Source organism: Rhipicephalus sanguineus, chromosome 8 (genome assembly GCF_013339695.2).
Source record: "Rhipicephalus sanguineus isolate Rsan-2018 chromosome 8, BIME_Rsan_1.4, whole genome shotgun sequence".
Classification (NCBI taxonomy): Eukaryota; Metazoa; Arthropoda; class Arachnida; order Ixodida; family Ixodidae; genus Rhipicephalus; species Rhipicephalus sanguineus.
In genome coordinates, this window is record NC_051183.1 from 10374132 (window position 1) to 10391381 (window position 17250).

The window sequence follows — 17250 nt, forward strand, 5'->3', positions numbered from 1 at the left end:
AGATTGCTTGCACTGACGTCAGCTGCCTACTCGGCCAATCCCCTGCATTGGGTGTGAGCCATGCTCGGAGGAAAACGACAACAGCTGCCTTGTTGGAGAACCGGCAATGTGGGAAAGTTTTATCTGTTGTGGTCACGCGCGGTGATTCTGCTGCAAGGTCTTTTACGCCAGCAATGTTCCGATTGCATCTCGATGACATTGAAGTGTGCTGTGGTCCTACTGTGTGTTCTCGCACAGATGCAAACAGCATTACGTGCCATTGGATATGATACACTGATGTCATCCTATAGCCACCATGTTGGAGCACCAGTAAGGTGGGATGCTGTGTGTCTGACGTCAGGTGCAAAGCATCTATGCTGGCACTAGCCCGGCAATGAAGAGCTGTAATGCCTGATGTTCGCTTGTAAGGCTAAGTATTTGCTGCTGGCAATCTAGCGCAGGCAGATGCTTGCACGGCATGCTCAACCTTTGTGCTGAACACGCACAGGGTGGCATCACACCTGCACCCAGAAAAAAAAAAAAACCTGAACTTCCCAAGGGCATCATTTAATCACTTTGCTATAACAGTATGGAAGAGCAATCGGGTCACTGCAACGATTGTCCCGTCGGCAGCTGCTTCAATGACGTTTTCGTGCACGCGGAAGATTGCTCCGAAATGTCCTCAATGCGGGGCACAAAGTACACAGAGAAAAAAAAAAAACCTTTGTCGAGAATGAGACAGGCACGCGCAATACGAGTGGGCGATCATGTGCTTTTTCTTTTTCTTTCAGATGAGTGAAGGTGGGAGGAGGGTGATTCAGATGTACTTGGTCCGTGTGAGTGCCTTCTCGGCTTGGGTGGGGTCTGTGAACTTGGACCAATCCGTCTGGCCCACAACAAAGCCAATGTCCCGCATACGCTTCTGCTGTTTGCTCTCCTCTATGTCAGCCCACCGCACCTGCATACAAAAAAATCACCGGGTCTCTTATGCATTCGCTAAGATGACTCAAAGGTGACAGCCTTAGCACAGAGAACGTACTTTGTCTCATCCCTTCATTTCAAGATATATTACTCACTCGTCTAAGAACTCAATTCACTCCCTGTGCCCTCTCTATCGCCCTACAGTCAACCGCATTTTTACGGAGCTGTATTTGACATGAAAATGAATTTGTTATGTCCAAAATTTCGTTATAAACGTATTTGTTATGCTGTACCTATGACAAGACTATTTTCATTTACTGCTTTATAATCAACCATTCATTATATGCAAATTCGTTATATTGTGGTTTGATCAGATGCACCCACCATCGATGACCAGAGCTCCTCATTTGGTGTGCCTATTTTGCCGTCCACCCCAATGTTGACATCCAATTAGGTTTAACAAATAAACTGTCACCAATGCTTTCAGCATGACAGCGGCGATCACGATTATTATGTTCATCTATCGTGCTTTGGCTCACTTCGAATAGCTTTCACTCATTATTTCATGAACCATTTCATGTTCTCGCCGCATTTTTAGTACAAGACCACATTCGCACAGACATACAAGGCTTTCGCCTTAAAAGCTCATTCACACCTGCGACTAGCACAGGTCGCGCGACCATTTGCGACTGGAGACTAAAAATCGACCGAAGGTGACCGATGTTCACACCTGTGTGCCACTTACATGTTGCAACACAGAATTTATGTCTGCTCACACTGCCATTGCCCTGTAAAATAAGCTGGTGTCCTGTGTTTACGCATATGAGTGGTCCAGACGTGTGCGACTGAAAAATCATGCAGCGAGTGACTGAGCCAAGGCAGTTGCTTTGAGACCAAAGCGACCAGTTGCCTTGCAACTAACTTGGTTGCGTAGCCGGTGCTAGACGAAGGTGTGAACGAGTCTTAAGGGACACTAAAGGCAAATAAAAAAATGTCAGAGTGAAAGGTCAATGTTTATTATTATTACACTGTCAATAGTATTATTATCAATAGCACTGCTCTAGTAATCGAGAAATTAAGGTGCCTAAATGTAGGACACCCTATGCGCCACCACTGGTACGTTTTGGAACGAGCCCGATGACGTCAAGAGTCCCGAGTAGAAATTATCACTAGTACTCAAGCTACTTATGATAAAAATAAGAACATTCCCAGCATTGCAAGGCATAATAAAATGCTGCTTGTGCGTTTCTGTTAGATTCGTGGAAAAAAGAACTTGACGTTACTGTGGAAAACGGCGCGGGTTGTGCGAAAGTTCCGTTTTTGCAGGGCTGCGCTCCGCTCGAGTTGTCGCTTCTTAGTGGTAGTTTCGTTATTGCGTACTGCTGTGTGTGCCTTGCACGCTCATGAAAGGCGCTCTAACGGAAAGTTCAACAAAATGCCGTGTCCATGTGATGATGCGTAATATGCCCTTCAGAGCTGAAACCATAGCGTCGTCGGCTGCCAGGCAGTAAAGGTGGGCAACGTTAGGCAAGGCAAATGCTATGTCGGGAGGCCTTTTCAGATGTGCAATTTGAAGTGCGCAAACGCTGTGTGGACCACTAAAACGTGATTTTCATTCAAAATAAGCATTTCCTTGGCACGAAACAAGCTCTACAATGTTTTTGGAATGCTATTTCAATAATCAATGTCGACTTAACATTTGCCTTTAGCGTCCCTTTAATACCATCCTGTGAGCAGTGCTGCCGACCTAGGCAAATGGCGTCTGCACTCACCCGTTTCTTGCCCGGCTCACTATGCCGCTCTTCGTAGTCGTCGGGCAGCTGTAGATAGTCGTCCATCGAGGTGTGCTTGAGCTTCTGGCCACTCAGGCCGTCCAGTTTTACTGCAAGAAGAGGACAGTGTTAGTGCCGCACAGTGCGACCCTGAAGCTGCACACTTACATAGTCGCTCTCCGCTGCTTGTGGTGTCTGTCATCAGCTCCCATCGGCTTGGCTTGTGGACCTTCGAAAGTGCAGCAGAAATGATTCGAACGAAAATACTTTAAACAGTTTTTTTGAATAAGTATAATAGCACAAGGTAACGGAACACAAGAAGAACACGGAGACACACACACACAGCGCTACAGTGTTCTTCTTGTGTCCTCTTACCTCGTGCTACCGTGGTTATTCAAAAATGCCGTACCAACAAGCCCGCCTTGCAACTTTGCTCTACTTCAAACAGAACAACGGTCTTTGAAATGGTTGGTTTTGCCTTTGGATCATGCAAAATTTTCGTAGCTTTCTGTAAATAGAGCCCAAAAGCAAGCTCTAAAAAATGTCTTCCAAAAGAGTAACAACCTGAACTGTATACTAATTGCGACGCCTGTCTTCTACCCAGAAGGTCACCTTTGAAAGCGACAGATGCCCTCCATGCACAACTGCTCATCATTCAGACACACATTGAAGAATTAAGAGCAGTTTTCTCTTTAATATGTCACTGGCACCACCTTGAAATTGAAACTAGCAAAGCCTAGTCCATCCATCAGCTGTCAAGAGTCCCCACACCAAGGGACAACCTGGTCGATAGGTTCACTTCTCTATATACTTAAAACATACCTAACAAGGTAGAGAGGGTGCACGACATTTTGTTAGGGTTGTTTGTTTTTGGTTAAAGCCAGATTTTAACTGATCATTACACCCTGAACATATTTCAGGAGAATCGGGCTAAATCCGATTTCTTCCTGAATTCCACAGCCACATGACGTTTTTAAAATTTATTATTTACATTCTACAGAGTATGCGGTGCACACGCGCTAGTTACCCTGCCTCAACAAAATTAGTTCCTGTTGGGTGAAGTTACCTATAGTTCATTTGACAAGCTTCGTGCAGCACTGTGGACGCTACACAGCTCTCAAACAACCGCCCAACGAGTGCGCCTAACTCTTTCCTGTCATTACTAGTTATTAATTTTTATAAATCTATTACTTTGAACAGTTGTACATTTAATCCAAAAGAAACCCTTATTTCAGAATGGTTCCGCGAGAAACCCAATTTCTCTAGACTGTCAGCTTGAAAAATGGTGCCCGATTTTTACCCCCTGAATTTAAAAAAAGAAAATGAAAAAAAAAAAACCTGAAAACGAACAACCCTACGTATGGTGCTGCACCTCGGCACATCTCTCTCTACAACTTTGTTTCTTGGTGAATGTAACTCCTGCAAATTGGAACACGTTTTTCCTAAGGGTTCAAGCCAGCTCCCCAGTAATACTCACGGGCTCCTCCTCCTCCTCCTCTTCTTCAGGTGCAGCTGCGTCATTGCCGTCGCCTTCTCCACTGCCACCACCAGCTACACTGTCTTCAGTGTCGGCTGGCGGTAGCTCTCCATCCTGCAGTCGGCAAAGTTGCACATTCTGGCTACCGATGGCTTCTGCCATAGAAGACAGACCCCCTCTGAAGTGACAGATAGTGGTCAAATAAGCCATGTCCTGGGCAGGTGCCAAAGTTTCAGCAAAGAGATTTATTTTAATCGGGGCATGATCAAGACAGCTCGCTTCTTCGAAACGTTGGCTCCCAGGACTTGTACCTAAGCAGTCGCAGTACCTCTTTAGGTTTTCCCTCCATCTTGATAAAACTTCTGAGACTCAAATTCCATCTCTAAAGACGGCCCAGGGCGATGGCAGCAAAATACTGGGAACAGTCAAAGGCAAGCAGCAAAAAAAGTGCCTTTGTCGTTTGATGCAGAGTACTAGACAGCTCAGACCACTTATAACGTAACCGCTTACAGTGCAGTACCGGCTATAATGTGGTTTTTTCTGACTCCCGTTTACCCTCCCATAGAACTCCATGTATACGCATACCGCTTATTGTGCAGTCCCCAGAGATGAAAGACCAGTTATAATGTGGCTGCCGGAACGTTCTCAGAGATGTGAGGGAGGAGGTGCTTCTCAGCGGAGATGCGCCGCCGGGGAGAGAGCGACGACGGCGTTATGAAGGAGGAGGGGACGCGGAACAAACGAACAAGGAGCGGAGGGAGAAAAAAAGAAAAGCGATGGCGGTGGGAGGCAGCAGCCCGGTGCGGGTGCGTGGTGTGAGGAGGGGGAGCGCTTGCGTGGCCGACGGAGAAGCCTTTGCCCCCTTTACTTCGGCCGCTTGACATGCGCACTCCGCTACGTACGGGCGCCCGCGTACGCATTAAGAGTGCGTTACTGCTGTTTGTCTCCGTCAGGAAAATAGTTGCTTCGTCGTAGAGCGCAAATATCGCGCGTGCAACCTCGATTCCCCCGCAAGTAACAATGCTTTGAGACGCGATTGCGCTTTCGCTTTTGCCGCCAACAGGCGGACTTACAAGTTGAAAGACTTTTTCAGGATAGTTGCCGCGGCTGTTCTCCCGACTGCGAACCGAAACTCGTTTCACGCGTGATGCCCTCGGTTTAGCTCGCGAGTGCGATCTCTTCTACGACCGATCTCCGTGTTGTCTAAGGCAAGCTTCTCGCGACGGGATGCCAAGTTGCAACACGCACGCTAGGCCTAACAAGCGCTAGCTGCCATGTCGGCGGCCGCGGACTACAGAAGTTGCGGTCTGGTGCCGAGTCAATGAAACATTTTGCAGTTGTTGCATTTAGAAGGGGTGACTTACATCGTTAACGAAAACACGGGCGTGCGTGTGAAACACTCGAGTGGTGGTTTGTGGTCGCCACCGTTTTCGACATCGCGCACGCGCAGTGTGTTACCGCGGCGACTTCCCGTGACGGCGCATTTTTTCCGCGTTCGTTACGTCAGCACCGCAGGTCCACGGACGTTAACCGTTCATCATTTTCAGATGTAAGCAGATGCAAACTTACGTCCCAGTCGCATGCCCCGATAGTCGGAATCGCGCGCCTGCGTCATTTTTGCACACATGCAACCTTTCAAAAATGTTGTTTTGGTTATAGTGCAGTACCACTTATAGTGCGGATATTCAAGACTCCGGCGACTTACGTTATAAGCGGTCTATGCTGTACTACTTTAAGTGTCACCAAGACATTTTAGCGTAGATGACACAGTGACCTCCGTCCTCCTAGCCAACCACCCTCTTAACGTTTCAACAGAACTACAGTCGGGCACAAGTTCAGAAGTTAGCGGCATTTACTTTTCAAAGGCGGATGCACACAAGCCTCCACCAATGGGCGCACACTCCATACTCACGGTATGGGCTGGTAACATCGGAGAGTGCATAATCAGGACTATTTCTTTCATAGCGGAGACAATCGGCTGCCGCGCTTGGGTCATCTGGGCAGGGCCCTCTCCCGAATTTTATTGCATTAGCAATTATATGAACACTCTGCGGGTTTTTGCTGTCGCTGCCATGTCCCGCATAAAGTCCAAATCGATAACATTGCCCCACGCATCGTATGTTCTATGCGCTAGTAAAAGCATGTGAGCATTGGGGACAAGCGCAGCTGAAGCAGAGATGAAAAGAGCTGGCAGTCTCTGTCGCACAAAGGGCACACGCAATAACATCACCTCGCGTGCGAGGCTGGGCATCAATGGCTTGTCAAGAGAAGAGGAAGTGCCCCGCATCATCTTTTGTCGGCCGAAGGAGTGTGAAGGGGTGCCGCTGGGTGGAGGACTGCATTACTCGAGCAGCAACTGTGAACTTTCATCACTTTGATCATAAGACCACGGTCGCAAGCGCTGGTGTGCACACTATATCGATAAACATCACTAAACTGCTCGTATGCATAGTGTGCTCTCACTGCTCACTTTGTGTTGAGACGATGGACAGCATGAAAACCACTTCACTCCCTGGAGCAGCTGCATTCATTTGAAACAGCATTTTGTAGAGTTATGCTCTATCGGATCCAAAACAGTTAGTTGCTAGCCTTACTTCGTATAACATTCTAATTTGTTGCTATCGCATTCATTGCTTTGCCCCTAGAGCGAAACTTGATTTTTTTTTAAGTTGTATTGGAGCATACCCAGACTGAGAGACCTGCTCTTCCTTACCATGTCTTCCATTTCATTAAGCAGTATACTGCAGTCAAGTCGGGGGTATTGCCTAGGTGCCGGCTCCCAGGAGTCCACAATCTGCAGAAGAGAGGAACAGTGAGCAACCACCCAGCCAGGATAAACCGCTTTCGAAATGTACCCGCTGAATGTCCTCGAGGGAACGGCCATGCACGTTGCGCCTGTGGCACTCCTCGGGATCCAGGCAATCGGGCTCGCATATGTACACCTGAAATCCATTCTGGCGTGCATAGCCTGTGAACTGCTCCAGCTGCTGTAGCCGCGCCAGAACCGCATCGACCAGCACAAATGAGAAAAGCCGGCCGTCCACTGTCTTGCGGAATGACTTGAGTAGGCTGCTAAAGTACACGTCCTCCATCTCTGCTTCGTACTCGTATCGGAACTCCTGGTGACCAGGAAGAAAAGGGGCGGTGCCACTTGTGAACTACATACAAGGAGCCTAGGAGAACAGCCACTCCTGTCCGTAGCGTCCACTGCCTAGAATACTACAGATCTCCTGATCTTCGAGCGCTGCCCAACAACGCTTTTCACACGAATAATGAGATCACTTGTACACATTTCTTTAGGCGAGGCAAACGCTGGTTTCATTAGATTGCTATCAGGAAGGCAATGCGCGCTGGCGCAATATTGAAAACAGGTGCACACACTCCTTCGGCTGCTGTGGCAGTGTGCCACATCTCACTATTTTCCCAACTGTGAAATGTTCTGAATGCAGCAGATGCTAAGTACTCTTCTTGCACGGCACCATTTCAACAGAATCCATTAACACTGTTTTCATTGGGGAGCACTAGCTTTAGCGACGCAAGCCCAAATAAATCACATTATTGCCTCGCATTTTAATAAAGTAGCATATACTTTGGTGTGCAATTTTGGCGCACTCTTATAATCTTAGTCATTCTTGTATGAACTCCAAGAAAAGCACCAAATAAGCAGCAATAATGCTGAGAAGAATTGTGATGATAATCGTTAACTTTAGGTCACACAAGAAAAAGTAAGGGGTACTGACACCAATTTTCAAAGCTGAGTTTACTCCGCCATACAAATCCCCTGTATACAGAGACAGCTCCGAGCAAGTGTGAAGCTCAGAAAATGCTGATAAGATATTTTATTTTGATATCAAAGTCAATTTTCGCACGGCGCACCTACCGACAACTTCATGCACCAGTATGGCCAGTTGTGACGACGTCAGGTACCAAAACACACAAAACAGCCGCTTGTGCGTCGCCACCAAAACATTAAAAATGGCCACTTTTGTGTCACCAACAGAGTCACTCAGCAGAGTAGTCATGGAAACGTCACGACATCTTGAGTGAGGACATGACAAGAAGCTCATACAGCATTTTTACATCAGGGTACAGTAGGAACCGAAACTAGCTTTTAAAAACATGTAATTAATTTTTTGGGGTGCACTCACACTTACCCGTACATCTCGTAGGATCTTGAGGATTTGGTCTTTCACGTAATGGAAAAGAATGGCAACTGGAAATTTTTGTGTCAGTACCCCATAGTAAGACCTCCTGCAACTTTCATTCTACTACGAATGTACCAACTTGAGTTTTCTTTCCCGAGTTGCAGCACCACAAACCATCATTCATCAGCAGGTAGTGCTAAACTTACAGCCCATCATTTTCACTGGCGGCTCTCAATTTACTTGTGAATCCTCGAGGAATCCTAGCTTCGCATATAGCAATAAAACGAATCAACTCACCTTCCGCTTGACACGCTTGCCTGTGTCTGGATCGAGTTCGGACACCTCCACTTCCTGCATGAAGTAGTCGTCGAGAGCAAGCACCCGTGGTGCCACGCTTCCGGCAGCGCCCATCTCGCGTTCCTTCAGCAGTCGCGTCAGGAACGACTTGCCCGAGCCTGGAGGGCCACGCACGACCACGCACAGCAGCGGAGGACGCGACTCCCGACCGGGCAGCCCCAGGAGGTCTTCGACGGAGACCACTTGCGGTTCAGGAGGCGCAGGCGGCGGCGGAGGTGGCTCGGGTGTACTGGGGCGACTGCCGCCGTCCCTGAATGCCGGCGGCAGTTCAAGGTCGTCGAAGACTGGCCTGTGCTCGCGCAACGGCGCTCCATGACCGTAGTCCATCACTGCACCAGCCAGAAGTCGGTCACTCTGTTAGAAAAAACTTGGCAGCCACACTAAGGGGAGACCCTGCTTTAGACATGCATTTCTTTATTTTTAAATAGATTTTTGAGAAACTTTTTCTGCTTATGTATGTTAATGTTCTGGTTTCAAATATACAATTATTCTCCTAGTACAATTTAAAGTTTTAAAAATATCAAACATTTCATGTACCTTGTTAGGAGCAAGATTTATTCCTAAACTGCAAGAGTTATAAGGCAAATCAACATATCACAATAACTTGGAATGACTACTGTATGCAGTAAAACAAGAAGGGGTGTTCTAGGCACATTTGAGGAAAAGTTATGGCATATTGAATTTTCATGAGCAAAATTCAAGCTTGACATCGACTCACTCGCAAATGTTCAATGTACTAGAACTTTTGTTCAAATGGGTTCAGAATATCTATTCTTGTTTTACTGCATACAGTATTCATTCCAGGTTATTGCGATATGCTGATCTGCTTTATAACGCTCACAGTTTAGAAATAAATCTGGTTCCTAATAAGGTAGATGAAATGTTTGATCTTTAAAAAACTGCAAATTGTACTAAAGAATAGTTGCATATCTGAAATCAGGGTGTAAAAATACACAAGCTGCAAAAATTTTATAAAAATCTGCTCAAAGTCAAATACATGTTTCTGAAGCAGGGACTCTTTAAAACCCAACTTCAACAAAACTTTAGACTACATAAACAGCCTGCATACATAAACAGGCGGGATTCCGCCAAACTCTTTCCCTTCATAAACAGCCGAGCTTCAAATAGTGTAGGTACACCCGGTGGCAAAAGTTTACGAGACGTGGGCGCCACTGCAAAGGCAAATTTATGCTCTGTTAGTGCATGACGCTTCCAATCTGTAAAATTTGATGCATGAGAGATACAAGCAGAATCGTCACAAAAAGCTGCAAATAAAAATAATACCAAAACTACAAATAAAAATGCAACCGTTACCAGTCGACAGCAGTGACATGTGATAAGGACATGACTGTTCTACAATTTTGCATAATAGTAGAACGGTGAAATAAGATCAGCAGTGTATTTATTATCTGGCATACGTTTAAGAAGCACGAAGAAAACATGGACGAAGCAGAGAATACACACAGGGCAAGCGCCTGTTCTGTGTGTATTCTCTGCTTCGTCCCTGTTTTCTTCGTGCTTCTTAAACATGAACCAATTCCAACTAGGCCAAATAGCCGTGTTGCTATCATCCGGCAATCAAACATAATAGTGTGCTGTTATGTTTAATACAGTCATTTATGTGGCTATGCACAACCATCAAAGATGTTAGGATGACCACCTTACCTTGAGGCAGCTGTCTTTTTTCCTCGGCACTTTTGCCATGGCCGTAGTCAAATGACTCGAACTTTGCTGCACACATGAAATAATGGGAGTTAGCCTTGGCCAATCAACGACTGTGTTAAATATCGTCCATGTCTTCTACAAGACACAGGCAAGACTTTGCTACTTTCATACAGGTTGCCTGGGTTAATTTGTCCCAGCAAGTAATGCCAAATTGGCTGAAATTTATAAAATGGTCTAATGAAAGGTTAATGCGGTTCAAACTACACCAGCTGAAATTAAGTAAAGTGTAGTATGAGCGCTGCAGCCATCTCCAGGAACTGGAAAAGTACTTTCACATGGAAATTCATTTCATAGAAACTTCACTCTTTATTTTCCTTACCTAGTTCCATGTTAACCCAACTATGTCTGAGCTATGCTTTAAAATTTGTAGCCTGCATTTACAATACTTGCCAGCCAAGTAGGCACTTGCCAAGTAGGTATTTCTGATGCATTTCAGCAGTTCAATCTAACATATGCAAGTGCATTAGTTAATACAAAATGTATAGGCTACACTTTCAGTTTGAAAGGTTAATGAACCTGGGACTGCTGATTGCATTCTATGCTGCTTCTTTACAGAATGTACTTTACTCACACCATGCTTGTGTAATACTGCCTCCCGTTTAAGCAGTTTTACAAGAAAAATATTCTGCAGCCTAGAAGACTTACCACATCACAGCAGTGACCTCCGTAAACTTTGCTAACACAATGTTGCCCATTCATTTTCGTGGCCAAGTAACACCATGTATTTCTAGCTGTGCTCGCATGGAAGCGTGCAAAGAAGTTTCTAAAAATTAATGTAGGTGGCTATATGGACCTCGTCACAAGATGTGGTCACAAAAAAAATGCGTTTTCATTGGCTTCACTGCAAAATAATACTGCACAATATCCAAATGTGCAGAGCTTTGCTTAGTTTGATTACCTATAGTTTAAACCTTCTTGTTTGTAATAAGGAACTTCATCTTATTCGCATGCACTTTCTCGGACTTATTCTTACTGGTTTAGCTCCATACACCTCCTGGGAGAAATATAGTGACCTCATCGGTGGATAAGCTTTGCCACCTGTGGATTAAGCTACACTCATAGCTTCTGAATGTGCATGCAGCGATATCGAATTACAAATGATCCACATAGCACCCTGCGATGACATGGCTATGAGCTGCTAACTGCCCAAGTCAAATGGTAAAAAAAATAACTGCATTTTCTGGTTCTGCACTTCCACAAAGCAGTACTTGCACTACTCCGAATTCTGCAAACTTTGGGATGGCAAAAATAATGTTCAAGTCTGCTGTATTCAGCAGGAGAACTTGCCTAGGTAGTTCTTGCTGTATGGCATAACTGCCGCTAAAATGGCACTAATTCAGCAGATTGCAGTAAAGACTTTAAAATTTCCACCATAATAATAAGGAACGTTAAAAGTTGATGCTGCATGTTTTTTTCCAGCGTGTACACATGCATAACTTCTTTTTTAGAGTTCACTTGGCGGAGGTGACATTTTTCAGCGCTGTGAGCTTTAAAAAAAATGTTTGGCCAGGCATGACTGAAGCACTGGTCTTTACTCTCTTAATACAGTCTAATACTGCTGCTAGTGATTTATTGCACATGCCTGGACAGAATTGCTGAGCATTGCATAACTGTAAAGGTGCAAAAGCCTCTTGCCAGCTAAACTGCTGGATGATTCTTGTTCAAATGTTGCACACAGGTAGTGTTTTGTAATTCGTTTCCTATTTCTCAGTAAAGCCAAAGTGTAGGTCCTCTGCAACGATGCCGTGAAAGGTTAGAGGTTAGAGTGCAGTAGAATGGTGGTGCCATCGGTTGCTGCCATTTCATGACAGCTGTGGCAGATAGCACCACTGTTGTTCAAGTGACCTCACCAGATATGATGCAAACTTTGGCTTTGCTTTTGAACAAAACAGTCAAGTAATGCTTTGCAAATGTAATATTAAGCTAGACCCACTAGGAAATGCTACCTCTGTTTTAAGTTCTAGTGCAAATCAGCCAGCAGTTCAGCCAGGGCAGTCATGGGAAGTGCACACGGTCCTTTTTGTTTATGCAGCAGTACAAGTATCAGTACAAGGGCATTTATGCGACAGTAACTTTTCAGAGGTAGCACCGCCTCAAAGGGACACTAAAGTGAAACATTAAATCCATTTAGACAGATAAATTTTTCTCTCAGAACTTTAATGTCGTTCATTTCACCATCATAGGTTAACTATTAGAAGAGAAAATGAAGGTTAAATTTTCATGTTTTAATTTTGCATCGAAAGTTCAGCACGTTAATGTCAGTGTCATGTCAGGAATTCCCAAGTCATTTTGCCTATTTTGGTCACACTAGTTAAATGAAATTTTCTGAAACTTGCCATGTTAAGACTTCTGTTAGCATAGAACACAATAAAATTAATTTTTTAGTGACAAACGATTATGCAGGCCTAGCAGATGGTGTCAAAATCTACGACGTCACGGCAAGCTGGTGCGGAGACAGCACGACATCACCACCTATATTTGCATTTTACGCGTGAACTATCAGAGGAGGTTGTTTTAACCACTTATATTAAAAAAGGTTAATTATTAGAAGAGAAAATTGAGGTTAAAATTTCATGTTTGAATATCGCACTGAAACTTCAGGCCATTAATGTTAATAATGATGCCAGGACTTTGTCTTTTTACGTATTTTGGCCATGTTGGTTCAATGACCATTTTATGAAACTTTCTACATTAAAACTCTGTGTCCCTTAGAACACAATGTAAATTTTTACTAACAAACAATTATGTAGGCCCTTGCAGACGGCGTCAAAATCTATGATGTCATGGCAAGCTGGTGCGAGAACTGTAGAGTAATGCTTTTGGTATTGTGAAATCGCAATTTACTAATATGAGAAAAATAGTTCTTCTCTTTAGTGTCCCTTTAAGGCAGCCTTGCAGCATTCCAGTCATGCTTCGCCAGCACTTTTAGAGTGGTACTTGTCTTTATTTTTTTTCAGGCCCTCGATCACCTGTACATAATGACTGGTCAATGACCATTCTGTACAGGTGTACAAGAGGGCAGGACAGCTTTGGCAAGCACCGTTTTGTGCAAGTGCAGATGCATTTTTCTGTGTACTAGCGCAGCAACTCACGATGACAGGCGTTGAGGTCCAACTGCCAAGAAGAGCTGTACTGTTGCGTTACAATCTGAAACTTAAGGCCTAAGGCCAAGTTCACGCAGCCATCAAATTCTCAGTCATCGTCACATCGTCGGCATTTGTCACGAGACGGCCTTTTCATCGTCTGCTTCTGCTAAAAAAAAAATGGCAGAATGTTGCAATCGTCACCACTGTCCCGTTTTTGAAGAGGAAGAGGTGATAAAACAGTCTCGTTACAGATGCCGTGAACGTGGAGAGTTTGTTGGCTATGTGTATCGGGCCTAATCCGATGTTCGTAGTTTGATGCTCGGCAGATACAACTTAAAGGCATTCCTATGCGAAGCCCCCTAATGAAGGCCTCTTCACTGGAAGTACTGATACACTGCCAAGAATTGCATCACCAAAACTTGCGCATTGATGATGTCCTACTGTCGACTACTCTACTGACTTATGTGAAAGCACGCTGAGCACGCTCCAAGTTCTGGAGTGCTGGCTTAGTTGCTTATACCTTTGCCAGGTGCCAGAAGCCTAAATGATAAGTTGCATGCGAGGAGCATCTTCCAGGCACAAAAATGTGCTTGTTATGGTACCAAAACAAGGCATCGTAAAAAATACGCTTGCCACATACTCTTTAATACTACATCATAAATACTGTGTGATCAATATGTGGCTACAATTATTTTTTACCAAAAAGTAACACTAGGCTAGATTTTATTTTAAATGCTCATGCAGTATCTTTTCCTTCCTAATTCATGCATTTAGAAAACATTTTAAAGGAGTACTGACATAAAAATTTATACTTTTTCTTTTTTTTTAAGCAAAAGTCTCAACCCCCTATGCCTTAAAACATACTACTGGAAATCGCCAAAGTGCCCCATTTTTTTACAACACAATCCAGATTCCCTAGTTATGGCACGCCTTATAATCGTAATGAGGGCATAAAATTGAGGATTTTTTTTTTCTGGATTTACGAAATTTTCCATATCTGAGTACAGCTAGAAAAAATGATTACAGCCCTTTTCACTTTTTATGAACAATGTTCTCATACCTAGACTTATCTTTGTGTTCTTTCGAAAAAGACAGGGCGTGCAAACACGGACACAAGGAAGAAGTCGGGACACCACAAACGCCGGCGTTTGTGGTGTCTTGACTTCTTCCTTGTGTCCGTGTTTGCACGCCCTGTCTTTTTAGAACGAGTACTTACCAACTAGCCCAGCTCTCGGTTATTCTTATCTTTGTGGTTGAGCAACATTTTCCCTATGTTATCACTGTGTCAATGACACCAGGATCAGAGTTTACAAAACCCAACTTTAGTGTTGAATTAAAATATTACATATCCCAATCTTCATACGTGCTGTCATTGTTTCAGGTACAAGACATAGATGATAATTTCTAGGACTTTACATAAATATATGGCAGTACTCCCTTAAAAACAGTTTGTTCTTGTAATGACTCAAACAATTAAAATTCTATAGGGCCTGTCAAATGTGCTTTCAGCAGCCCACATAGGACTACAATGTTTTAATAATGCTCCAGTAGATCCACTTCCACAACAGGAAGATGATCCTCCCAGCAAACTTCCGGGGCTTTAGTGGTTATACTGGCACCACGTTTTTTTCATACTTGACCTACTAGCAGAGGCAGTCCTACCACCAGGTCTAGCCCCAGGTTTTTTTTCCTACTTGGCCTACTAGCAGAGGCAGTACTACCACCAGGTTTACACCAGGTTCTTTCCTACTTGGCCTACTAGCAGTGGCAGTACTAACACCAAGTTTAGCCCTAGGTTTTAGTCGTACTTGACCTACTAGCAGAGGCAATAATATCACCACCTTCACTTTGCAGCTGCATAATTTCCATGCCCCACCTCAGTTAATTCCATGCAGCACTACCGCAGCACAGCTAAAAACTTGTGCACCGTGAATCCTCCCTTCACCAAACAGTGATAACCTTGCATAACAGTACAGGATAGTTGCATGCAGTACACCATCACAGTAAAGCTGTTGGTGTTACCATTTAAAGGCCAACTACAAAGAAATTCAATTTCAATCAATTTAGTTATCAGATTAGCAGCATTCACCGCTGAGCTAATCTATGTAGTGTTGCAAGGCATTCAGTTAGTTATTCTTATTAGCAGCCCTTAAATAACACAAACATGCATTCCTCCATTGTGGTTATCAAATGACATGCTCCACAATTTTCAATATGCTACATTTCAGCTTCGTTAACATACATATCTTTATATAAGACTTTTTTATGAATCTAGTGACACTTCATAAATAATATTTTGCATGGAAGCTATTGTATATCTACACTATGCAAAACTAGGCCTCTTAAATGGCCCAAGATTTCATTGTAGTTGGCCTTAAAATGGCAGGGAGGCTTTATATGGTGATTTAGTCACTTCATGAATCAAATTATCTACAGGTCAAAGAAATCTCGAAATTTTACGCATTCTATCAGCTGCCATATCGAACTACTCTGCTGCCCTCATTCGTTTCTACATTTTAAAGTCCTCCAGCAACTATTTCCTAAAGCTCACTAAATTATATTCAAAAGAAAACGTTAAATAATTAAAAAGCCAATACACGTATTGACAAACAAGACACACCAGTGCATGAGAAAGTGCAACAGGCAAGCCAATCAGCTTAAATTGCACTGTCTGCAATACTGCACGAAACTGCTGACATGGAGCATGGATTCTACATCTCAACTATTGGCTAGGGCACTGAAACATTGTTACCAAATACCACAACCCTTGAAGTTTACTTAGTTTTAATTTATATTTTTTTTATCTTGAAAAAACTAAAAATGCATAGATTCTTGTTAATTGAACAGCTATAATCATTCGATTACCTTAAACATTACATTAAACGTTCAAGATTATCTCATTTACCAATAAGTTAAATTATTTTAATCATCCATATGTTTCTTTAACTGCTCAAGATCTCTCAGCAAACTTAACTATCAGACGATGACTTAAAGAGCACAATTTTAAGGATGACCTTTTCGGAGTGATCTCGAAGTTTCTAGGTTTTACGAAATAAGGACAACTAATGCTATGGATAACATGACAAGTCTCTACAATTTTAGTAAACCAGGGCTGCTTAGCAATTAAGAAGTTATGTTAATTTCAGGTGCCCAGTACTTAATTTTCTAACTAATACCGCTAGAGAAGATACGAGACCAACTAGTTAGCCACTACATTCGATGTTATCAGAATACGTAAGTAATAATTTCAGCAGCTGCAAAGTGCACGCTAAATGTTATTAATGTGCCTTTATGGCAGTCACTAATCGGCGACCGACGACTTCTGAAACTATCTTCAAGAACACAAGAGGCGTGTGCAATGCAATTTATTGCAGTTATGACAAACGCAAAGTATGGCCATAGACAGCCAGGCAAGTTACTTGTGTCAATGGCGTACCACACAGGATTTTTTATTTTTTTTCCATGCAAGGAGTCCGAAGAGTCCAAAATCACTTATAGCGGTCTCCGTCGAGTGGCCAGATCTCGGAAAGCATATAGTCGCACTACAACACAATATTTTTACGTTAAAGGGACAGACAACCAATTTTTATGGAGAGCTTACAAGCCAAAATGTCTAATCACAGAATGGTAATGCGGTAAATGCCGTGACGCATTTATCATTAAATTTTTCGATCTGCGGCAACTGTGAAGTCGCATGCAGACAAGACTTGCTGCAAACAGGGAAAAGTGAGCGCGAGAGCGGTTTGTATTTGTGTGCAGCAGTTTGCTGTGCATGTGTGCGCTCCGCG

The 17250-nt window shown here is 43.7% G+C and overlaps 1 protein-coding gene across 4 annotated transcripts in view; it reads right to left on the reverse strand.

Annotated features, from left to right (window-relative positions):
- Positions 1–733: 733 nt before the first annotated feature.
- The window catches only part of LOC119401326 (collagen alpha-1(I) chain), a 76463-nt gene continuing 59946 nt past the window's right edge, over positions 734–17250 (reverse strand). For all 4 annotated transcript variants that reach the window (XM_049418746.1, XM_037668030.2, XM_037668028.2 and 1 more), the window contains 8 exons: positions 10317–10382; positions 8592–8980; positions 7005–7268; positions 6863–6943; positions 4150–4263; positions 2841–2901; positions 2673–2782; positions 734–937 (listed from right to left, as the gene is read on the reverse strand). In XM_049418746.1, coding sequence (XP_049274703.1) covers positions 797–937; positions 2673–2782; positions 2841–2901; positions 4150–4263; positions 6863–6943; positions 7005–7268; positions 8592–8980; positions 10317–10382 — 1226 coding nt within the window. In that variant the 3' untranslated portion in view covers positions 734–796. The remainder of the gene's footprint in view (positions 938–2672; positions 2783–2840; positions 2902–4149; positions 4264–6862; positions 6944–7004; positions 7269–8591; positions 8981–10316; positions 10383–17250) is intronic.